We start from the raw sequence: 25,456 nt of genomic DNA, 5'->3' as shown, positions 1-25,456 counted from the left end.
CAATATATGTTTGTCCTCTTCAAACATTTAAAACAATTAGGACACATAGGCAATATTCTTGCCTGGAGAATCCGGTGGATGGAGGAGCCTGATGGGCTGCTGTCCATGGAGTCGCACAGAGTTGGACACGACTGAGGTGACTTTGCATGCATGTGTGCACTGGAGAAGGAAATGGCAACCCACTCCAGTATTCTTGCCTGGAGAATCCCAGGGACGGAAGAGCCTGGTGGGGTGCTGTCTATGGGGTCACACACAGTTGGACACGACTGAAGTGGCTTAGCAGCAGCAGGCATTATCTGAAGTTTCATACTAATACAGAAGTCAGTTTATACACCTTCATCTTATGAATAGTGAATAAAATTACATTCTTGTAATGAGAAAAAGTACTTTTACAGCAATAAAGTAGCCCTCCCTCTTTACCATTACTTTAATTCCATCATACAGAAGGCAAAGGAAACAATTCCAATACTTCAGTATCGGCTAAGAAAGAAGTTATGTATGGACACACCCCACAGACACATCTACATAGGTATATGTGTATTTAATCAATACAACTGGAGAAATCACAACCATGAAAACACATGATAAAAGCACTAAATGAAAAATACTAAGTGAACAAAAATTAGCATAAGCTATAGGGGATTTTAGAGAAGGGAAAGGACCATGGATAAGGAAAGAGACTTCAAGGTGAATGTGAGATTTGTTCTGAACCTTAAAGGACAAAGGGCTTCCCTGGTGGCTCAGCTGGTAAAGAATCCACCTGCAATGAGGGAGACCTGGGTTCAATCCCTGGGTTGCGAAGATCCCCTGGAGAAGGAACAGCTACCCACTTCAGTATACTGGCCTGGAGAAAAAGAGTCAGACAAGACTAGGTGACTTTCACTTTCTAAAGGACAAATATAATTGTGATAAGCTGGGAGATGAAACTAGGATGTTCCAGCTTCAAAACTGTGAATTAAGATTTTAAAGACACATGCTGACCAAAGCACTTTAGTTAAAAAAAAAAAAAAAGAGGGGAGACCATATTGGAAGGGGGAATAGATTAATCTATGGAGGGAACCTTGTATGCCTTTAAATTTGAACTCAATTCTAGAATTACCATTTTAAACAAAATGGTATGATCAAAGCAGTCCCTTAAGGACAAAAGGCATGTATGCAGGCAATAACAGACAAGGAAGAGACTGAAAGCAATAAGTCATAATCAAAATGGTTTACAAGTGACAGATTTAATATACTTTTGTTTATACAACTAGCATACAAAGGACAGGGAAGAATGCCAAAAACTCTCAGCCTATCCCATAGGCTCTCAGCCTATGAGCCTATGACTCATTTAACAATGTGGTTTTTGTAAATCCATTAATATCTAGAGATATTTTGATCTTCGGATTCTCAGCAATTTAGGGCCTATACTTACTGGTAAGCTTCAGCTTCCTTTCTGTTCAGTTCAGTTCTGTCACGCAGTCATGTCCGAACCTTTGCAACCTCATAGACAGCATGCAGCACGCCAGGCTTCCCTGTCCATCATCAGCTCCTGGAGCCAACTCAGTCATATTCATTGAGTTGATGATGCCATCCAACCACCTCATCCTGTCATCCCCTTCTCCCACCTTCAATCCTTCCCAGCCTCAGGATCTGTTCCAATGAGTCAGCTCTTCACATCAGGTGGCCAAAGTATTAGAGTTTCAGCTTTAGCATCAGTCCTTCCAATGAATATTCAGGACTGATCTTTTAGGATGGACTGGCTGGATCTCCTTGCAGTCCAAGGGACTTTCAAGAGTCTTCCCCAACACCACAGTTCAAAAGCACCAATTCTTCGGCGGTCAGCTTTCTTCACAGTCCAACTCTCACATCCATACATGACTACTGAAAAACCATAGCTTTCACTAGACAGAGCTTTGTTGGCAAAGTAATGTCTCTGCTTTTTAATATGCTATCTAGGTTGGTCGTACTTTTCTTCCAAGGAGCAAGCATCTTTTAATTTCATGGCTGCAGTCACCATCTGCAGTGATTTTGGAGCTCAAAAAAATAAAGTCGGTCACTGTTTCCATTGTTTCCCCATCTATTTGCCAGGAAGTGATGGGACCAGATGTCATGATCTTAGTTTTCTGAATGTTGAGTTTTAAGCCAACTTTTTCACTCTCCTCTTTTACTTTCATCAAGAGGCTCTTTAGTTCTTCACTTTCTGCCAAACAGCTTCCTTATCAAACAGCTAAGATCTATAAAGCAGTATGGTGTGAAGAGTGTACCTAGCTTCTTTAAGATACCCCAGGACTAAAGGTGAATCTATATCCCCTGGCACTGACTCTCAAGTTTCTTATTGAGCCTAACAATTACCAGGGAAGCATATTTAAAAGTGGAAATTTCTAATCCTCAGGTTAGACCTACAGAATCCACATTTTTTAAGATGTATCCCAGGTAATTTCTTGAGTCCTTCTTAGACAAGTCATTTAAAGAAGGTCCCTAGCTTTGGTATCATTATCTATAAAATAGATACAATATCACTAAAGGTTTAAGAATTAAATGATATAATTTGTATTATTAAGTATCTGGGCTTCCCAGATGGTGCTAGTGGTAAAGAACCCACCTGCCGATGCAGGAGACGTGAGAGACTCGGGTTCAATCCCTGGGTGGGGAAGATCCCCTGGAGGAGGGAATGGCAATCCACTCCAGTATTCTTGCCTGGAAAATCCCATGGACAGAGGAGCCTGGTGGGCTACAGTCCATAGGGTCACCAGAAGTCAGATATGACTGAAGCAACTTAACATGCACACATATTAAGTATTTAGGAATGGCCCTGGCAATTTGTAGATGCTAGTATGATAGCTGCACCCTCTCCTTAACATGTTAATTTTGAGCTTACCAGTACTGGGTTTCTTAAGACTAGAGAACAGTTTCCTTGTAGACCTGCAGAGTCCCTATTTGTTCTATTAACTAATAAAGGAATATGCCACCTGAGGAAAAGCTTTTCTCTTCCACTTTCTTTTCCACTGCTAATAGAGTAATTTCTATGTGTTTTTCTTCTGTCTTTTCTCACACACATACACACACATGCCTGGCCTTCAAACTTGGATCAAACAAGCAACACAAAAGAAAATAAGCCAAAATGAGTCATGAAAGATGAACTATTAAGCCCATCTACTTCCAGAACTCTCTCCTTCAACTTTTCTCCTCTTCTAGCCAGTTTCTTGGCAAATGGACAAAGCTATGATGGTTAAGAGCTGGCATTAAACACAGGGGTGCTGTAGGTGCTATAATCCTCCCAGCAGGTACTTAACCTCCTGGTTCACAGAGGGTAATGGAGATGGCTGGATGGCATCACTGACTCGATGGACGTGAGTCTGAGTGAACTCCAGGAGTTGGTGATGGACAGAGAGGCCTGGTGTGCTGCGATTCATGGGGTCGCAAAGAGTCGGACACGACTGGGCAACTGAACTGAACTGAATGGCATGTATTCACCTGAATGCTAAAGACAAGCCTTTCTCTTGGCTGCGAGGCCTGACTAAATCAGGCAGGAAACTGTACAAGAGACCTCACCTCTGACTCCCATTTAGAGTCCAGAAAGCCCACTCCTGCAGCCATATATCCTACACCTTTGGCCTTTTAGTTCTGAGAGGTCTTGTTGGTTTATTACGGAAGGAAAATAGGGTCAAACCCTAGCTTCATCACTGACTTAGCTGTGTAACAACAAACAAGTTATTTAACCCCAAATTCAGTATTTTCAAGTTAATTTGAAGCTATTCTATAGGCAGTTGGGGAACTAATGGTTTTTGAGGAGGAAAGTAACGATACAAAATAGCTCCACAAAAAATAGTGCCCCTCCAAAAAACAGACTAATTTTTTATTTTTTTCTGTTAAAATAAAAAACTAGAGTTAAATTCTCAAAGTCTAAATTAGACTAAACATAAAACTGCTATACAACCCACTGAATGGATTTATAGTTATTGTCCCTCAAAAATATCTAGTCATCTTCCACTTTTTTCTTTTTTCTAAATTCATTCTACCCCAGTCTTCACTATCATCACAGGCACTTTATTCTATCAAACATCATTTTTCAGGATCAACCTACTTGAATAATCATTAAGCCTCTTTAGAGCTTTCCCAACTTAAACTTTGTCATTTGGACTATACATTTACTCTCCTCACTTAATAGAAGTTATTTCCCTAAAAAGAAAAATCAGTATATCTAATAGCTATTAAGTAAACCACTTGATAAAATTACATCAAAAACTACTCATTTTTATGTTAATTAACTGAATTAGGACATAATAAATTAGCCTACTAGTTTGTCATTTACTTCATGCTTACAGTATTACTCTGGCTTCCTGGGTAGCTCAAATGATAAAAAAATCTCAAGATTAGTCAAGAAACCAAAATGGCTTCACATAATTTGATATTTGCTTTCCAATACTTCACAGTTCAACCCCCTATCCATACAAAGCAAGAAAATCCAAACATACTCTCCTTACCTAAAAACAGTAGAAAAGGCTAACAGGCATTATTTAAGACTTTTTTAGACCTTGAAAAACAGTTACACTTCCCATGTGTATTTAAACTGCAAATTAGTTTTTATTTTGTGACATTGCTTCAACTTAAGTGCATCATAGTTAAACTGACTGGGCTACTGCTTCATCTTGTCGAGTCAGAAGGAGATACTTTTGCATCAAGGCTCTTATTCAAGACTTCTTCTTCTGCAAAATTGATTTTAAAAAGAAAAAAAGGATAAACATTATAAACAAAAAGTATGTCAAATTCCACGTAATAGCAAACTTTAGTCTTCAGAAAAAGTTCACAGGCAAATACATAACTGTGATAAAATTACCATTATTCTCACTGACGTACCTCTTTGCCAGAGGTACATCTCTCCTAGAATACTTTTTAACACACCAAGTATTTAATTATGGGCAAATCAGAATGATTTATAATCTGTATTACCAGATGTATATCTGTTCTAGCATGCTTTAAAGAGCAGTTTTTGTTTTGTTGAAGTACAGGTGATTTACAATATTGTATTAGATTTAGGTGGACAAAGTGATTTATATATTTCTTACTACCTATATTATATTGATTTTATATTTTTATAACATATTATACATTATACATATTTCATACTATATTACATATTTTTCCATTATTTTCCATTATAGGTTATTATAAGATTGAATACAGTTCCAAGAGCAATTGTTTTTAACTCTTTATGATCAGCCAAACTTATCTGCCATCCAGCTTCAATAATTATTAATACTAATTGTTACAAGTTGAACTGTGTCCCTTCCAAAAGAAGTTCTAACTTCTGTACCTCATGTTGAAGTACATGTTCTGTACCTGATGTTGAAGTTCTAACCCCTGTACCTCAGAATATGGCTTTATTTGGAAATAGGGTCACTGCAGACATATTCAGTCAAGAGTAGGATGGGAGCACAATGGGCTGTTAGTCTATACGATGAGTATCCTTATAAGAAGGTACATAGAACGCAGGGGAGAATGCCATGTACAAGTGGAGGCGGAGATGAACTACACTGCCACAAGCTAAAGAACACCTGGAAGCATCAGAAGCTAGAAAAGTCAAGGATCATTCTCTGTGATTTCAGAGGGGACATGGTCATGCCAACACCATGAGCCTGAATACTACCCTCCAAAACTTGTTTCCTCCAGAGACAAAAAAATTTCTGTTGTCTTAAGCCACCAAGTTTGTGGTACTTTGTTATGGCAGCCCTAGGAAAGTAGTACACTGACCCATCTTGTCACCACACCCCCATCAAATTACCTCAAAGCAAATCATAGATACTATAAGTTTTGAGATATTTCTCAACGTGTTTAGAACCATCTTCCATTAGTGAAGATTCTGACAAGATCTATTTTCAGTAGTTTGTATTACAAAAGCAACAGGTTCCAGGATTTTGGTTTTGGTTTCCACCCCTGTCCCATACCAGTTGTAAGCCTTATACATCATCTCATCACAAGAGATTCTGAAAGTACCCATTAAAATGATGGGTTCACTTTTCTCATCCTGACTGAAGGAATAAGGAATATATTCTGTCACATTAACAAGATCGCGTAATGTTCACTGAATACTATTTTTACGAGAAGCTGAAAGAAGACTTTCAGCAGGTCAATATGCCACATCTAGTTAAATCTTACCTGTTAAATCAGGTAGAAGTTCTCCAAGGTTACATGGTATTGTGGTCTTCAATCTTTCTTCCACTGGAGAAAACTTAATTAGTGGTGAAAGAGACCGTTTTCTTTCACCAAGGGACATGCGTGAAGATGATTTTGTATAGTCAATGTGCAAATCATGAATGCCAAAAAAATTAAGCATATCATCAGTCTGCATCTTTTGGGGAGTAAGGCTCAATTCTGGTTTGTGTCTTTCAAGTATTTCAGGATTAGAGAGGTAAATTTCTTCCCTTCGCTCGGATGGAGATTTCTTCAGAGCCTCATATCCACTGCAAGTAGCCTGTAAATTGAAGTCTGATTCTGGAGCAGTCTGTTTTTCTCCCACAACATCTGTGAAAACGCCACTGTGCATAGGACTATTTGGTTCCAGTTTAAAAGTGGCCTCTGTACTACTGGGGCTAATAAGACTTATGTGACCAACTTCTGGAAGAGTTTCATGTAATATGCCAAAATCACCATCTTTAAAACTGGAACTAATTCCACTTGATACCTGAAAACAGTTCCATAACGTACTGTTATACATGGAAAAGTCTTCGTAAGAAGCTTTTGACTGGTCTGATATTTTAATATTATCTTCTTCACTGCTACCTAACACATTTCTTCTGTTGCCTACAGCAGGGGAAAATGTCTCTATTTGGCTAGTTTCTAAAAGTTTGTTCTGTAAAGTTGTACAGTCCAAATCTTGCATACAAATTATGTCCTTATTTAACAAATCTGATGGATTTTGTGTTGCTGGTTCACCTATGCAAGTGGTCACCACAGGTTTCTGAGGCACACACTTGAGGCAATCTGAAACAACTTTCTCTTCAGGCAGATGAGAATGACTAGAATCAGACACAGTGGCTGCTGACAAGAAACTGGCCATGCTAAACTCTTTTTGATTATGCACCACAGGTAAGGATTCTGGCAATTCTTCTCTATGTTCAGTATCCACTTGAATTGTTTCTGTACTTCCGTTATCTTCTATATCAACAGCTTTTCTCCATGAGCTCCGAATTTCACTTACTAATGAAGAGGGAAATAACACAAGTCGCTAATAAATTCAACATTTCATTTCTAGTGCTCAAGATAAAGCTGCTGATTCAGTATATGTTCATAGGTATGCCAGCTGAATGCCAAGGCTCCACAATATACCAAAGCCCAACAACATCAAAGAAACCCATCGCCAAACGACCACACAATAAACAGAAGCTGTTCCTGAAATACGCATATACTTTCACACAGCACATACAAATTACATGTGTTTAAAAGATATTTTCTTGTCCATCTAGGCCGGGGTTCAGCAAACTTTTTCTATAAAGGGCCAAATAGTAATACATCAGGTTTTGCACACCATCTTGTCTGTGGCAACTGTTCAGTTCTGTCACTGTTGTGTGTGTGAAAGCAGCCATAAAAGATATGCTGAGAAATGAACAAAGAAAGAAAGAAAGTGAAGTCGCTCAGTCGTGTCTGACTCTTTGCAACCCCATGGACTGTAGCCTACCAGGCTCCTCTGTCCATGGGATTCTCCAGGCAAGAATACTGGAGTGGGTCGCCATTTCCTTCTCCAGGGGATCTTCCCAACCCAGGGATCGAACCTGGGTCTCCTGCATTGCAAGCAGATGCTTTAACCTCTGAGCCACCAGGGAAGCCTGACAAATGAACAAGGTTGTGTTCAAAACAACTTTATGTATAAAAACATACAGTGGGCCGATGTGGTTCTCAAGATGTAGTTTGCCAAACACCAACCTATACAGTGGCTAGGTTCAACCTGAACTGAATCCATTTAACTTTCAATATGTCATTTCTAGCAGTATAATGGAAATTACACTTACTCACTCATCCAGGATGATGTGCCTACATGAGGACAAGAATATCAGAACTTTGCCTACACGATACAGGTTGTAAGAAGAAACTAAACTACTGGAGAGTCTGACTAGCTTCGGAGCAATAGATGAGATCTCTGTACACACAGTTTTTGGCTGATGCTGCTGGTTGTTGACTAGAAGAATATAGCCTCCATACTCTGTAAGTGGGCTTCCCAGGTGGCTCAGTGGTAAAGAATCTGCCTGCCAATGCAGGAGACATGGGTTTGATCCCGGGTTAAGGAGATCCCCTGGAGAAGGAAATGGCAACCTACTACAGTATCCTTGCCTGGAAGATCCCATGGACAGAGGCGCCTAGCAGGCAACAGTCCATGGGGTCACACAAAAGAGTCAGACAACACTTAGCAACTAAACAACAACTCTATAAATGTTAATCACAAATCAGATGTGGAGGCAGAGGATTTTTTTTTTAAGTAATCAACTAAAATATTTTCCAAGAAAAAGCCAAGTAAAACAACAAAAATAAAACTGTATAGTTATCAGGGCAAAATAATACTGCTGAAGGACTGCCATATAAGTGACAGTGCTCACAGTATTTCAATAAAAGTCCCCCACATCAAAACAAATATAGCCAATGCCACTAAACTGAAAGATACGGAAAACAACTTTAAAGTGAATTTCAGAAGATCTGTCAGACCATGGTTCTAACAGTAGTATGTCTAAGAAAGAAAAGTGACCAAAAGCATTATTAACTTACTCAAGTTTTCTGGAGTTCGGGGAATTTGACTCCTTGTTAAGAACGGGTTAGAAATTAGAGAGTCAATTAGTTCTTCCAATTTTACTTCTTTTCCTTCAGAGAGCTGTGGTGAATTAGATAAAACTGCCCCTGCAACCTAAAACAGAAAAGAAAAAGTAAATCAAAAATATAAAGCCCACTGGTAGACTACAACAAAAGCCATAATGACAGCAACATGCTCAAAAATAAGCTCAGCAATGTAGCTCCCAGACACTTCACACAGACTATATAAGCACAGTCCTGTAAAGCGAACTCAAACCCCAAACCCATTTCCTCCCTGCTTATCTTAAATGAATATCCTGTTACATAGAGAAAAAGATAAATCTTTACACCTGCAAAGATTTAGACACAGATAGTTCTGACTGCAGTGATCTGAGCTATCTGCCACACTTATGAGCTTCACAATTCCATATCTGCTAAAATGACCAGTTCTAGGACTTCCCTGGTGGCTCAGAAGGTAAAAGCATCTGCCTACAATGTGAGAGACCCAGGTTCGATCCCTGGGTTGGGAAGATCCTCTGGAGAAGGAAATGGCAGCCCACTCCAGTATTCTTGCCTGGAAAATCCCATGGACAGAGGAGCCTGGCAGGCTGCAGTCCATGTGGTAGCAGAGAGTCGGTCACGACTGAGCGACTTCACAAAAAAAAAAAAAGCATACATGGTTCTTCTTAAAGTCCACTGAACAGTGGCACCTCTATTAATAGAGTACATTATGGTGACAACATACTTCTTTCTCAGTAACCTCACCATCAGACATAAATTAATGAACAAAACATAGGAATATATTTTTTAAATAGAGAAATGTGTACAATATGAAAATAGCACTCTATACTAAATTTTAATAAAACCAGAAAACAAAAATAAGCAAGTTAAAATCTCTGTGCCCTGAGATTCCTAAAAAAGAAACTGCCTACAACCATAATCAACTGACTCCAGTTCACCCTCCTCCATGAAAAGAGATGGCTTCTTAGAATTCTAACACTAAATATTCCTTGTCATAAACACCACTCTTGTTATTGTTTAGTCACTAAGTTGTGTTGATTCATTTGCAACCCCACGGACTGTATGCAACCCCACCAGGCTCCTCTATCCATGGGATTTCCCGAGCAAGAATACTGGAGTGGGTTGTCATTTTCTTCTTCAGAGGATCTTCCCAATCCAGAGACTGAACCCGAGTCTCCTGCATCAGCAGGCAGATTCTTCACCACAGAGACACCAGGGAAGCCCTGTCATAAACACTATTAGAATTAATTTCACTTTTCAGAGCTTTATGAGATGTTAGGACTCTCCTCTTCCTTCCCTTCTCATACCACTGCTACTATCAATTCTTTTAGCCAAAAAACGTGCCTTTCCTCCCATATCAGGAAAGAAAAAAAGAATGACTAACCATCTTTTCTTTAGTACAGAGTCAATCAGCTAATACAGAGAAACAACAAAATTTTAGAGATTTAAAAATACTTAGAGACCATGAAACAATGAATGAATCAATATGCACTAAACCAAAATTTTCTTTCAGTTGCTCAGGAACGTAAAACAGCTGATATACTGTCCCGCTGTTTATCCAAATTCAAACAATGGGAAATATGTAATAAAAATAACATTAAAGAATAGCCTAGCCATTTAATTTATGTAAAGTGAGTTCTAATACTCAGCATTAGTAGTATTATATGGTCACTTATCAGTGAAAAGTAGAAAAGTATTAAGGAACAGAGCTGGTTAAGAAAACCAAGATCATAAACAATCACGCATTTTCACTTCTGAAATATTTAAAAAGCAGGACAAAACTTTCACTTAGTGATAATACATATTGTACAGCCTTTGTTCTAAAATTCAAAAACAGAGGAAGCTCAGCTAAGGAACAGATAAGAGTATTTTAATAAAGTATAATCATTGGGTATTATCTATCTAACAATTTATATAATGATTAATTCAAAACATATTATACATGTATTATTTTTACACTCTTGGATAGGTATAGAATGGTACATGGGTTCTAAACTATGGATGTAATCTTAACTAAGTAAGTTTACTTCATTATATCTTTCCTACTTTAGGGGAGGACAAACTTTGCTTTTGTCACATAATAATCTGTGACCTCCTTTCCAAAAATACCCCTAGTTAATCAATAATTAACTATACTTCACTTACAACCCCAATACCATCGAGAAAATAACATATCAGTATACTTATTACAATCTTTTTCTAACCTCTTCTACCAGATGATCTTGCTCTTTCTGGAATGGATTGCTTTTTTTAGCTGGCAGAGACCCTCCACATGCACTACTATCTGTATTCTTTGCAATATTTGATGATGAAGAGTCTTCCACTTTAAATTCTGGTGTTTTCTTAGGAACTGTTTCATTTTTCTCTCTAAGAGTTATCAACTTCGTGTCCTGAAAAAGATAGATGTGTAACGTTAAAAACTTAATAATGGTACCTGATCTTTATTAGAGGTTCTAGAGTTATCATGAACCTATAAAAAGTTGTTAACGTTACTATAAAAACTATGTTCACTGACGCAATTTTAAAATTCCAATATTTCCATTTAGAAGTAGTAAAAAATGTTTAATAGGAATGGTACATAATGTTCACAAACAGGGAAGTGTGAAAACAGAAATTTAATTTGAGATATAAACAAAAGTAAAGAATATTTTATCATAAATAACTATGGTCAGAATTAATTTTAAATTGCTTTAAAACGTACCTTTTCAAGTAATGTAACAATGTCTCCACCTAATGGTGGAACCGGCTGTAACAGGAAAGAAGCAGGGCTAAAAGGAAAAATATTATTAAATCCAAGTTATGAATAAGAAACAATTCCATTCACTTGATATATCTGAATATTCTAAAGAAACTGTCTGCCCCGTATCTGTCCGTTACGATTTCTCTCAATTCGTCCCGGTCATCAAAAGGCAGTGTATTATTCTAGGGAGGTATAGTGACAATTAGAGCAGTACTTCAGCCCAACTTGTGTATCAGCCTCCCAAATTTGAACATTTTCCTTACCCACTATGTATTTTAAGTCAACAGCATTTTTTACACAGGTTAGATGACTTGATGAACACTCAGAAACTTGAGTACAGGGTAAAAACAAATTCAGTTAACTAGAATCACATTATTGCCAGAAGATCCCACGGAAAAGGAAATGGCAACCCCCTCCAGTACTCTTGCCTGGAAAATTCCATGGACTGAGCAGCCTGATAGGCTACAGTGCATGGGGTTGCAAAGAGTCCAACAAGTGACTTCACTTTCACTTTCTTTCAGGCTTCAGATAACAGAAGCATTGTAGCAGAAACTGTAAGCTTCTTTGGATATTTCAGGTCCAAAAGCAATTTCTCTTATGCTGAATTTTCTATGGCAAATATATTATAGTAAAGTCATAAAACTTTAATTTGTGACATTCTACACTTGTGTGCATGCTAAGTTGCTTCAGTTGGATCCAACTCTTTGTGATCCCGAGCCCACCAGGCTCGGGATTCTCCAGGCAAGAATACTGGAGTGGGTTGCCATGCCCTCCTCCAGGGGATCTTACAACCCAGGGATCGAACCAGCATCTCCTATGTCTCCTGCACTGGCAGGTGAGTTCTTTACCACCAACCACTTAGGAAGTCCTATTCTACACGTTTTGACTTGTCTCAGGTCAGAGAAGGAAATGGCAACCCACTCCTGTATTCTTGCCTGGAGAATCACATGGACAGAGGAACCTGACAGGTCATGGCCTACAGGGCTGCAAAGAGTCAGACACAACTGCAGCGACTAAGCACGCAAGCACGCATTCTACACATGGTGTTCCTTAATCTCTTAGATTCTCTTGCCCCTTTTGGTAAACATGAAAACCTTATGCATCTTTTTACTATAATTACAAAAGAGGGTATTAAATATTTTTTAAGCCTTCAAAGTAATGATAACTTTAATCATTTATCTTCATCTTGAAAGTGCTTTCAAATTCAATCATGGATTGGGTCTGCCCACTGACCAAAAGCTTTACAGGTGAAGTGAAAGGTAGGATTACCACTTTCAACATCAAGCATGCTGATTTTTTCCTTTCTGTTCACAGAAAAGTACAAAACTAACAGCTTTGCAAATATTTCACATAATAGCAAATATTCCTTTCAAACTTTTTCAAATGTGCCCTTCTTGAAATCTACCTTCCAAACATAATTCAAAAATCACTGAAGCCTCAACTTTGTCTTGACAGGATATGATCTAGATATCTAGAGCAAAAGATTAGTAATTACTATCTAGTGTGACTTCATCTAAATTCTTCACCAAACTTAACAAGAAAATGATCAGAAAGCCCTTTAAAGCAGGGCCAGCAAGTTATGGACAAACACCGCTAAGATGCCACCAAAAGACTGGTGAGCTCCTTGAGGACAAAGACTATATCTTACCAAAGGCTATTCCCAAGTCCTAACAGTGCCTGACACTTGGTAGTACCACACATATTTGTAACTGATAAATGGATAAATTGATTAATGGATAGATTGATCAATGAATAAATGCCACTTGAAGATGAGGTTCTACAGATGCCACCAAATTTTTCTATTTGAATCATTCTTGCAGAGTCTCATAAGAGAGAAAAATGAAACCACATTCTATACCTCTTCTCTCTCATTTCTCAAGTGGCAACGTGCTGTTAGTCTTGCTAATATTCAATTCAACTTTAAATTGAATTGAGCCCTGGCTCAGTCTTTACTCTCTACCCACTTGCCATGCCAAAACCGAGACCCAAGAAATCCAGATAAAAAGGGTACTGATCCCATAGTGGAAATTTGCCTTAAAAGCACTTCCAAAAGAAAAAATACATGCTTTTTATAGTAAAATTTTAAGGAAAACTGAAAGTCTAAAAATAAATGAAATATTACAAAGCATTTTAAGTGGTTATATAATGTTAAACACATACACAAACTTAAAAAAATGCATTTATGCTATGCTAATGTTGGGAAATTTTGTATTTTAGAATACAAGACTATATTCATGCTTTGATTAGAACTAAAATTATAAGTAAAGTCTAAAAAGAACTTGGGAAAGAATCTGAAAAGTGATTTGTTAGAAATTTTAGCCAGTTTTTTGAATTTTTCATTTGTTGTTGTTGTTATAATATGTCTACAATTAACAGAGAAATAATTAAAGAAGAAGGAAATAATAAAATGAGATTAGAATTCAATTTCTAAGTCTAAGGATGTTTATTTGGAATGCATGCAATATCACACTGCCCTATCTCTGAAGTGCAATAAAGGAGAAACTAGAGCTTAAAGGTCTAGAAGAACTGCATCACCACCCCTAGAAATATCATGGAAACCTCCTTCCCAGGAACCATTGCAAAGAAAGGTACTACCCACAGTGTGCAGCAAAGACATCACCAGTTATTGAATTCTGATTGTAGGTATAGTGAAGCCTCCATCACTCTGATCAAAACCAAGCCAGGAGATTTATGGAGAAGACTCTTTATATTTTAGTACTTGTGAAAAGTCAAACAACACACTTACTCTAAAACCTACATTCATTTCACGTTTTTTAACTGAATAGTTTAACCATTTTCACATATGCATTTCCCAATTAACTATAGTGACACTGATATAAGATGATGCCTCTATAAATATTTAGTGTAACAGCTGTACTGTATGCCCCAAAAGGGGTATTTCTTTAAGTGCAATCTACCCGCATTACACATGAAACATTTTATTACAAAATACCTTTTTTAATAAACAATTCTGAGAAGAAATTTTACTTCTACATCTCAGTAATTCAACTCTTCACCTCTCTTCTATTCTTCTATTAAGCAGTAATAAACTTTCATTTCCCATTAAGCATTTATCCTTCATCACCAAAAGCCTTCCTCTACCTTCTTTTAATATCCCAACCTATAAGTAAAATTAAGTATCCCAAGACAGTTAAAAGCTCCAGGAGCTTGAAAGAGGATAAAGCAGGAACTGAAAATTATTTAAAACAACTTTTTCCTACTTTAAGGGAATTCTATTTGAATTAAATTTTTAAGGACTAAGTGTCTGGCTCCTGTAGAATTCTGATAGTACGTCTTAGTACAAAATTCTACCTCAAAAGAATCTTAAGGTTCATGTTGTTCAAAAATAAAATCAGATTTGTGAATTACTCTACTAACTCCATTAATCTTTAGTCCAGCAAGAGACGTTAACCAAAATAAATTTGTTCCCTCAAGAAAAGACAGGAAAAAAATAACAGACTGGGAGCACCAACTATTTCCCTCTAAGAGGCATGCTTTAGGAACAACTGTGATAAGAGGGTAAAATTAGCAAGCCCAATAACTTCAGTTTCTTTAATACCAGGTCTTCACTGAATATTTCATTAAATTTCTTTTAGGTATTTAGAAAATCAACATCACATCCATAGCTAAAAACAAAAGTAAAATTCTTTCACAAGTAGTCTCGACCTTCTATGAACAGAAAATTACTGCAGAGGAAACTGCCAATAGCATAATTTCACATTTAAGTTTTAACTCTGGTTATGGTGTTTTTTGAACTGTGGTGTTGGAGACAACTTTTGAGAGTCCCTTGGATGGCAAGGAGATCAAACCAGTCAATCCTAAAGGAAATCAGTCCTGAATATTCACTGGAAGGACTGATGCTGAAGCTGAAACTCCAGTACTTTGGCCACCTCATGCGAAGAACTAAAAAGACCCTGATGCTGGGAAAGACTGAAGGCAGGAGGAGAAGGGGACGACAGAGGATGAGATGGCTGGATGGCATCACCGAGTCGATGGACACAAGTTTGAGCAAGTTCTGGGAGTTGGTGATGGACAAGGAAACCTGGCGTGCTGCAGTCCACAGGGTCGCAAAGAGTCAGACACAACTGCACAACTGAACTGAACTGATGGTGTTTTAAATTATCATAACTTACTAAGAGCATACAAAATGCAGGAGGCCTGAAGTCACTTAAAATTTAGAATCTTATTTTTAGAATTATTCTAAGTATTTTGTTTCCGTACCTGTGCCTCATTAAAATGGGGAACGTGAACTAAAAGACACCTATTTAAATTGAATGGTAATCAAAAAAACAACAAAAAAGGAATCTGTTTAGGATGTCTGTGTTTGACTGCTAGTTAATAATGTTTATTAAAGGAGAAACATATACACATTTAGAGATTTTTGCTTTTATAATCTGACGTCAGTTTATTTAAGGGCCAAAATAGAATAGTACAGAAAAAAGGCAATAAATAAAATAAGACTACTACTAGTTAGTTACAATAAACTAACTAGGTTCAGCTTAATCATGCTAAACTTGGGGATTTGATTGAATCAGAAGTCTTCCCCCCCAAAAAAAATTTTAAGCATAGAACTCTTTCTATCAAATGGCATATAAAACCCCAATATACAATATAGATAAAAGTAAGCTGCTCAGGTTGAAGTGGCAAAGGATGGAACAGCCACAGACTAAGTCTGACTCATCCACAGCATCGGAGGGAGCTGCAGAACAGACTGAAAACCACCATCTAGGTAATTTCAGAAGTCCCTAAACACTTGGATTTAGTCAGCAGTCAACAAGTGACTTCAAAGTTCACAGACACAGAAATGCGAAAATTCCCAAATTTGTATTAGATAATTTTCATATATATCTTTCTCTTCAAAAATTAGGTAATCCCCATGAGTTTTGACATTTAGATAAGAATAGAAGAGGAAAAAATGACCATGCATCAGAAATGTTGAATCTTTCCAGAAAAAGGGGATCCACAGTGGGAAAACACCATCTGATTAAGAGAAGAAAGTTATAAGCTATCCCATACTAGAGAAGCTTGAAAACTGGCTGAAGATGGAACTAAAATTAATGAAGAGGAAAAATAATCAATACGAAAATCAAATCTGTTTTACCTGTTGGCTGGATCAGATTTAGTTTCCAGTATATCACTTGCTCTTCTGCAATTATTTTCCTGGATAAGTTGCTTAGGTGTAACTAAAGGAATAGAAAAATTAATTACTCTTTAATTATGCTTGTACATTCTAATATTTAGAGCTCTCTTGAAGTTCTAAACAGAAGAAAATAAAAAAATAAAATAAATGCTAATAGGAAAAGATAATTATTCAATTATTAACTATAAAGTAATACACATGACAGTATGGAGAATATGTACAACAGGCTCTCCTAAAAAGATAGGTCACACAAAGTTTCCCCAAAAGGGACAATCCACAATTCTCTAGTATTATATATAGCCATGTTTCGTGTTTAAGTACACAGACAATGCACTTACCAAATAAACCAGCCAAAAGTTATAGTACTTAGCATAGTTTAACCCAGCATCTACAACATCAACTGCTATGTATTTATTCTTCAACATACCATTTAATAACTATGTCACTGCAGTACTAACAATGGGGAAAAAAAATTTTAAATGGATACTTGCCTTCAAGAAATCAGTATAGGAGAGACTATCGATAAGAAAAGCATTATGACATATTATTATAGTATTATAATACAAGCGCACACAGAATGCAAGAAGGCAGAAAGGCACCTGGTCCAGAGTAGGGAACATGAAGAAGCCATCAAAGTACTAGGAGAATAAGGTGCACGTTTGGTGTGCCAGGGCATAGCATATATCTAGTGGAGAAGCATGACAGGAAATAAAATTGAAGGAAGTCATGGCTGTATGTGAAAGGATTAGATATTCCAGGAGCTCCTCTTCTTTCAACATGTTTGATTCTGAAAGATCATTTATACATGTCCAGGGTGTTACTATATAAGAAACCAATGTGTATTACAAAGTTTTCTTTTAATTCATCATAATGCCACCTTTCAACATTTTCAATGTCCTAAGCTTTTGAACCTACTAATGATGATGTAGTTTCTGTTATTTATAAACCATTCCAGGGCTTCCCTTGGTGGTTTAGAGGTTAAGAATCTGCCTTCCAATGCAGGGGACTTTGGTTTGATCCCTGGTCCAGGAAGATCCCACATGTCGTGAGGTAACTAAGCCTGTGTGCCACAACTACTACGCCCACCCTCTAGAGCCCGTGAGCCACAACTACTGAGACAATGTGCTGCAGCCACTGAAACCCACGTGCCCTATGGCCTGTGCTCCACAACAAAGAGTAGCCCCTGCTCACTCCAACTGGAGAAAGCCAACAGAGCAACAAAGACCAAATGCAGCCATAAATAAATAAATAGATAGATAGAAAACTCTTTTAAAAAATAAATAAATAGAAGTCTTAAAAGCAACCAGAGATCAAAAATTACCTACAAATGAATGACAATTAGACTGACAGCAAATGTTTCAAAAAGAAGGCAGAAAGTAATGATGGCATATTATCAAAGCCTCAAGGAAAAATTAGTCTTGATCTTGAATCTTATAACCAATCTATCATTCAAAAGTAAAGAAGACATTTCTCCAAAGAAGACATACAGATAGTCAATAGACACACGAAAATATGCTCAACATTACTAATTATTAGAGAAATGCAAATTGACACCACAATATCAACCTCACACTGGTTAGAATGGCTACCATAAAAAAATCTACAAATAATAAATGCTGGAGAGGATGTGGACACAAGGGAACCCTCCTACACAGAGGAATGTAAACTGGTGCAGCAACCATAGAAAACATATGGAGATGCCTTACAAATCTAAAAGCAAAACTACCATTTGATCCAGCAACTCCACTCCTGGATATATATGCAGAAAAAACAAAAACTCTTATTTGAAAAAACACATGCATCTCAATGTTCACAGCAGCACTATTTATAATAGTTAAGACATAGAAGCAAACCAAGTTTCCATCAACAGATTACTGGCTTACGAAGAAGTGGTATAAATGCGCATATATATGTGTATATGTGTGTGTGTGTGTGTGTGTGTGTGTATATCTATGTGTATATATATATACACATATATATATATAATGGATATTTCGGGCTTCCCCAGTGGCTCAGCAGTAAAGAATCTGCCTGCAATGCAAGAGCTGCAGGAGACTCAGGTTCATACCCTGGGTGGGGAAGATCCCCTGGAGGAGGGCATGGCAACCAACTCCAGTATTCTTGCCTGAATAATCCCATGGACAGGGGAGCCTGGCAGACTACAGTCCATAGCATCACAAAGAGTCAGGCACAACTGAAGCAACATAGCACACATGCAGACATAATGGATATTTATATGAATATTTCTCAGCCATAAAAGAGTAGAACATTGCCATTTGCACAACATGGATGGACCTAAAGAATATTAGGTTTATTGAAACTAGTCAGAGAAAGACAAATACTATATGGTTCACTTATATGTGATTTCTAAAAAGTAATGGAAATTTTGTCTAACTCAGTGAAACTATGAGCCATGCCGTGTGGGGTGTGGGGCCACCCAAAACAGATGGCTCATGGTGGAGAGTTCTGACAAAACGTGGTCCACTGGAGAAGAGAATGCAAATCACTTCAGTATTCTTGCCTTGAGAACCCCATGTACAGTATGAAAAGGCAAAAAGATACGACACTGAAGGATGAATCCTCCAGGTCAGTAGGCACCCACAGAAGAGTGGAGAATAACACCAGAAAGAATGAAGAGACAGAGCCAAAGCAAAAACAACACCCAGTTATGGATGTGACTGGTGGTGGAAGAAAAGTCCAATGCTGTAAAAAACAATATTGCATAGGAACCTGGAACATTAGGTCCATGAATCAAGGTAAATTGGAAGTGGTCAAATAGAAGATAGCAAGAGTAAACATCAATATTTCAGAAATCAGAAAACTAAAATGGACTGGAATGGGCGAATTTAACTTAGATGACCATTATATCTACTACTGTGGCCAAGAATCCCTTAGAAAAAATGGAGTAGCCATCATAGTCAATAATAGTGTCCAAAATACAGTCTTTGGGTGCACTCTCAAAAACCACAGAATGATCTCTGTTTATTTCCAAGGCAAACCATTCAATGTCACATTAATCCAAGTCTATGCCCCAACCAGAAATGCTGAAGAAGCTGAAATTGAACAGTTCTATGAAAACCTACAAGACCTTCTAGAACTAACACCCAAAACAGATGTCCTTTTCATTATAGGGACTGGAATGCAAAATTAGTAAGTCAAGAGATACCTGGAGTAACAGGCAAATTTGGCCTTAGAGTACAAAATGAAGCAGGTCAAAGGCTAACAGAGATTTGCCAAGAGAATGCACTAGTCACAGCAAACACCCTCTTCCAATAACACAAGAGACAACTCTACACATGGACATCACCAGATGGTCAATAAACGAAATCAGATTCATTATATTCTTTGCAGCCGAAGATGGAGAAACTCTATACAGTCAGCAAAAACAAGACTAGGAGCTGACTGTGGCTATATCATGAGCTCCTTATTGCCAAATTCAGACTGAAATTGAACAAAGTAGAGAAAACCACTAGACCATTCAGGTATGACCTAAATCAAATCCCTTACGATTATACAGTGGAAATGACAAATAGATTCAAGGGATTAGATCTGATAGACAGAGTATCTGAAGAACTAAGGATAGAGGTTTGTGACGTTGTACAGGAGGCAGCGATCAAGACCATTCCCAAGAAAAAGAAATGCAAAAAGGGAAAATGACTGCCTGAAGAGGCCTTACAAATAGCTGAGAAAAGAAGAGAAGCTAAAGGCAAAAGAGAAAAATAAAGATATACCCATCTGAATGCAGAGTTCTAAAGAATAGCAAGGATAGATAAGAAAGTCTTCCTCAGCAATCAATGCAAAGAAATAGAGGAAAACAACAAAATGGGAAAGACTAGACATTTCGTCAAGAAAATTAGAGATACCAAAGGAACATTTCATGCAAAGATGGGCTCAATAAAGGACAGAAATGGTGCGGACCTAACAGAAGCAGAAGATATTAAGAGGTGCCAAGAATACACAGAAGAACTGTACAAAAAAGATCTTCATGACCCAGATAACCACAATAGTGTGATCACTCACCTAGAGCCAGACATCCTGGAATGTGAAGTCAAGTGGGCCTTAGGAAGCAACACTATGAACAAAGCTAGTGGAGGTGATGGAATTCCAGTTGAGCTATTTCAAATCCTGAAAGATGATGATGCTGTTAAAGTGCTGCACTCAATATGCCAGCAAAGTTGGTAAACTCAGCAGTGGCCACAGGACTGGAAAAGGTCAGTTTTCATTCCAATCCCAAAGAAAGGCAATGTCAAAGAATGCTCAAACTACCACATAATTGCTTTCCTCTCACACACTAGCACAGTAAGGCTCAAAATTGTCCAAGCCAGGCCTCAACAGTATGTGAACCGTGAACTTTCAGATGTTCAAGCTGGACTTAGAAAAGGCAGAGGAACCAGAGATTAAATTGCCAACATCCGCTGGATCATGGAAAAAGCAAGAGAGTTCAAAAAAAACATCTATTTCTGCTTTATTGACTACATCAAAGCCTTTGACTGTGTGGATCACAACAAACTGTAGAAAATTCTTAAAGAGATGGGAATACCAAACCACCTGACCTGCCTCCTGAGAAATCTGTATGCAGTTCAAGAAGCAACAGTTAGAACAGGACATGAAACAACAGACTGGTTCAAAATTGGGAAAGAAGTACGTCAAGGCTGTATATTTTCACCCTCCTTATTTAATTTATATGCAGAGTACATCATGTGAAATGTTGGTGTGGATGAAACACAAGCTGGAATCAAGATTGCTGGGAAAAATATCAATAACCTCAGATAGGCAGATGACACCACCCTTACGGCAGAAAGCGAAGAACTAAAGAGCCTCTTGATGAAAGTGAAAGAGAAGTGAAAAAGCTGGCTTAACATTCAACATTCAAAAAACAAAGATCATGGCATCCAGTCCCATCACTGCATGGCAAATAGGTAGGGAAACAATGGAAATAGTGACAGACTTTATTTTCTTGGGTTCCAAAATCTCTGCAGATGGTAACTATAGCCATGAAATTAAAAGATACTTGTTCCTTGTAAGAAAAGCTATGACCCTGCTAGACAGGATATTAAAAAGCAGAGACATTACTTTGCCAAAAAAGGTCTGTCTAGTCAAAGCTATGGTTTTTCCAGTAGTCAAGTATGGATGTGAGAGCTGGACCATAAAAAAAGCTAAGTGCCAAAGAACTGATTATTTTGAACTGTGGTGCTGGAGAAGACTCTTGAGAGTCCCTTGGACTGCAAGGAGATTAAACCATCAATTCTAAAGGAAATGTGTCCTGAATATTCATTGGAAGGACTGATGCTGAAGCTGAAGCTCCAATACTTTGGCCACCTGATGCAAAGACCTGACTCACTGGAAAAGACCCTGATGCTGGGAAAGATTGAAGGCAGGAGGAGAAGGGGACAACAGAGGATGAGATGGTTGGATGGCATCACAGACTCAACGGACATGAGTTTGAGCAAGCTCCGGGAGTTGGTGATGGACAGGGAAGCCTGGCATGCTATAGTTCATTGGGTCGCAAAAAGCTGGACATTACTGGGCAACTTTCACTCAAACTAAGTATACCAAGAGTAAAAAGGCCCTTTCCAAGCTGAAGTGAGAATATAATGCCAACCAGATATGTCAACAACTATCAAAGTAATTGTCATCATAAATAATGCTCTGAATCTGAAAGTCTTCATTCATCAAACTATGCAGTCTTTTCTGTCTACACTTCTGCTGGCTCCTATCCTTGACCCGTGCTCTCTGGTCTATGATGTTTCCCAATTAGTGTCCTCCTCACATACACCTGACTCTCAAACAAATCACCTATGTTGTGGTTATCCTTTTCTTCCTAAGGCCCGTGCTGACTGCTGCCATGATCGAATACCTGCCTGAACTCTACTGTGACCTACTCCTCACTGGCTACATATTTCAACATTTTTTATTCACTCATTCCTCTACCTATCTACCTTACATTTACTGAACCCAATAACAATTTCTTGTACACAAGCAGCAGACAACTGGGGAGACTAAGTATGAAATGGCTATTAGATATTGCAGAGAAATTAACTTTGAGGTGTGACAATGGTATGATATTTGAGGAAACTGGATGAGATATTATAGAACTATTATTAATTTTAAATATATAATTAATGGCAATTAAACAGGAAAAAGTCCTTATTTTCATGAGAGTGCATGCTGAAACACTTAAGAGTAAAGTGTTAACATTTCAAATGGTTTAGCAAAGAAAAATACACATTTAAAGCAAAAATCTCAACTGCAGAAACAGGCAATGGTTAGGTATTCTTTCATGTTAAAAAATGTGGGCTTCTACACAAAAACTTATAAATGAATATTAACAGCAGCATTACTCATAGTAGCCAAATGGTGGAAACAATACAAAGATTAATGCAGTAAAAAACTATGCAAGTAAAGAAAGGCGACACAATAAGCTTATTATATGGTGTAGGCAAATTCACAGAGACTGGAAGTATGTTAGTCATTGTCATGGTCGGGGAGAGGGGGAAATGAGGAGTGACTGCACAATAGGTACCAAGTTTTCTTTTGAGGTAATAAAAATCCGCAGAATTAGCTAGTGGTAATGGTTGCACACCTTTGCAAATTTACTAAATGCCACTGAGTTGGACACTTTGCAATGACCAAAATGCTATATGTATTTCACCACAAAATGTAACTGGGAAAAAAAAAAACATGAAAGAATATGTAAGAACTATTATTATAGTGAGAAATATTAATGAGAGACGAATTTAAAAGAGAAAAAAAGTAAAAAACCAACCTGGAAGTGAAGCAGGATACTGTAAAAGAATGCTCCTCGCATATGCTTCCTCTGAGGCAGGATCAAACGAAAGTGGAGACATAGGCGGTAAAAGATCCACAGCCTCAAAACAAAGAATTTGTTATTTTGAAATATACACACTTTACTCAGTACCATAATAACAATACTAAATTAACCTATGAAAGGATGATTTCTTTTTCCCATAATAAAGATAGAATTGCCAAACAAATTATATAACTGTTTTAAACTAAAGAATACAATATTAGAAGAAGACTACTTTGTCCTCCAACTATACCTCAAATGTAAAAGAACCTAACATAAAGAGAAATATCTCATTTTCTTTTTAACACAATCCATTGAATCTAAAAATATTAATCATATCATAACAACACCTTGATGAACATTCTAATGTGTATTTAGAAAAATCACAGAAACCAAAATATTTGAAATGTAGGCTCAGATGAAAAGATGACAAGCATATACACATACAGCATTTCTAAGTCACTTGTTACATGATAAATCAAGAGATTACAAGAGATTAAACTATTCTCCAAAAGGCAAGTCAATATTACTTACTGGAGTAGAACTCTTAACTATACTGAAAGGAGATAAGCCAAGAAACTCTTTCCACTTTTTATGCCATTCTTCTTGTTTTTCAACAATAGAATGTCTTATAGTTTTGAGAGCTTCTGTTATTTTATACCTATGATGGAATAAAAAATAACTTCATTCAAAATATGAATATATAAAAAGAAGGACTAAGAAAAAGTACTGAAATAAGAATTTGTGGTGTATCTGGGAAACCTCTGTAACTTCTCAGTTTTGCTGTGAACCTTAAACTCTTCTTTAAAAACCTCAATTTAAAAAATTTAACAGCCAATTTTAAAAATTGAAAAAAAAAGAACAAAAATTAAAAAGAATACACAGGGCATTCCAGGTGACACAGTGATAAAGAATCCACCTGATAATCCCAGAGGCACAAGAGACGCAGGTTTGATCCCTGGGTCAGGATGATCCCGGGGAGTAAGAAAGGGCAACCTGCTCCACTAATCTTGTCTGGGAAATCCCAAGAACAGAGGAGCCTGGTGGGCTACAGTCCATGGGATGGCAAAAGAATCGGACACAACTTAGTGACTAAATACCATACCACCACCACGAAAGAAAGCTAGAGAAAAGCTTAAATTATTTCATTAAGTACTATCACTCAGGACAAGTAATATACACCAGACAAAAGAAAACTACATTAATTTTTCTTTCTAATTCATGTGTCTCTCTAGGAGTTGATGACATATGGTTTTGAGTACCAGTAAAATTTTCACATTTGTTTGCCAAAGCTACAGAGGTGTTAACTAGAGTTGTGCTGAGAAATTATCAAAACCATCCTACTCTTCCCCAAATGAAATAACAGAAGATCTTCATAGTGTACCTCATATGCTTCAGATCTGACAGTCTTTCTCTCTGAAATCTGGTCTCTTTTTCAAGGAAGTGAAGGTCTATTGTCAGTCTTGCTTGGTCAGTCTGACAACATTCATATTTCATTACTTTCAAGACTTCATTTAATAACCAAAAAACTGTTAAGATGTTCAATTTTCCAGCCTCATAAATATTTCCTATGTGCAACTAAGGATTCAGAAAGGAAAAAAAGTGGTGAACTATATATTCTTAAGATAATAGAATGCTATAAGAACATATTTATATCCCTCACTAATATATAAAAAGGCTACAAGAGTGGGAAAAAAAAGCTACACAAAAATAAAATTATGTAAATAATTCTGATCCAAAGAAAACTACTGTGGAAGAATTAACACACCATGTTACATTTTTGTATCATGTAAAAAAAGTTGAAAACTAGAATAAAATAAATGCAAAGAAATGGAAAGCAGAATAAAGATTGAGGAGAAAGATCAGGCTTCGATAAAGATCATGAATTCATTTTTTAACAACAGTTGCAAATTGAATGGCCCCTAAAGACTGATTCCAAACTTACACATTTTTATTTGGCCTGTACAGTTCCAAAGTTTTAAAATCATGT

At 37.3% G+C, this 25,456-nt stretch overlaps 1 protein-coding gene and 1 non-coding gene across 2 annotated transcripts in view; both read right to left on the bottom strand.

Moving 5' to 3' along the window:
• HAUS6 (HAUS augmin like complex subunit 6) overlaps positions 3,178 to 25,456 on the bottom strand; it is a 41,437-nt gene continuing 19,158 nt past the window's right edge. Inside the window, exons 9-17 of the mRNA XM_013965895.2 lie at positions 24,851 to 25,044; positions 24,001 to 24,127; positions 23,425 to 23,527; positions 16,620 to 16,701; positions 11,480 to 11,546; positions 10,983 to 11,168; positions 8,737 to 8,872; positions 6,139 to 7,179; positions 3,178 to 4,688 (exon numbers count right to left, since the gene is read on the bottom strand). Of these exons, the coding sequence (XP_013821349.2) occupies positions 4,627 to 4,688; positions 6,139 to 7,179; positions 8,737 to 8,872; positions 10,983 to 11,168; positions 11,480 to 11,546; positions 16,620 to 16,701; positions 23,425 to 23,527; positions 24,001 to 24,127; positions 24,851 to 25,044 (1,998 nt within the window). The 3' untranslated portion in view covers positions 3,178 to 4,626. The remainder of the gene's footprint in view (positions 4,689 to 6,138; positions 7,180 to 8,736; positions 8,873 to 10,982; positions 11,169 to 11,479; positions 11,547 to 16,619; positions 16,702 to 23,424; positions 23,528 to 24,000; positions 24,128 to 24,850; positions 25,045 to 25,456) is intronic.
• TRNAC-GCA lies at positions 7,731 to 7,802 on the bottom strand. The gene has a single exon. It is a non-coding gene; the product is annotated as a tRNA-Cys (tRNA).

This window comes from Capra hircus, chromosome 8 (assembly GCF_001704415.2).
Source record: "Capra hircus breed San Clemente chromosome 8, ASM170441v1, whole genome shotgun sequence".
NCBI classification, from domain to species: domain Eukaryota; kingdom Metazoa; phylum Chordata; class Mammalia; order Artiodactyla; family Bovidae; genus Capra; species Capra hircus.
This window is presented reverse-complemented; position numbering and strand designations above follow the sequence as displayed.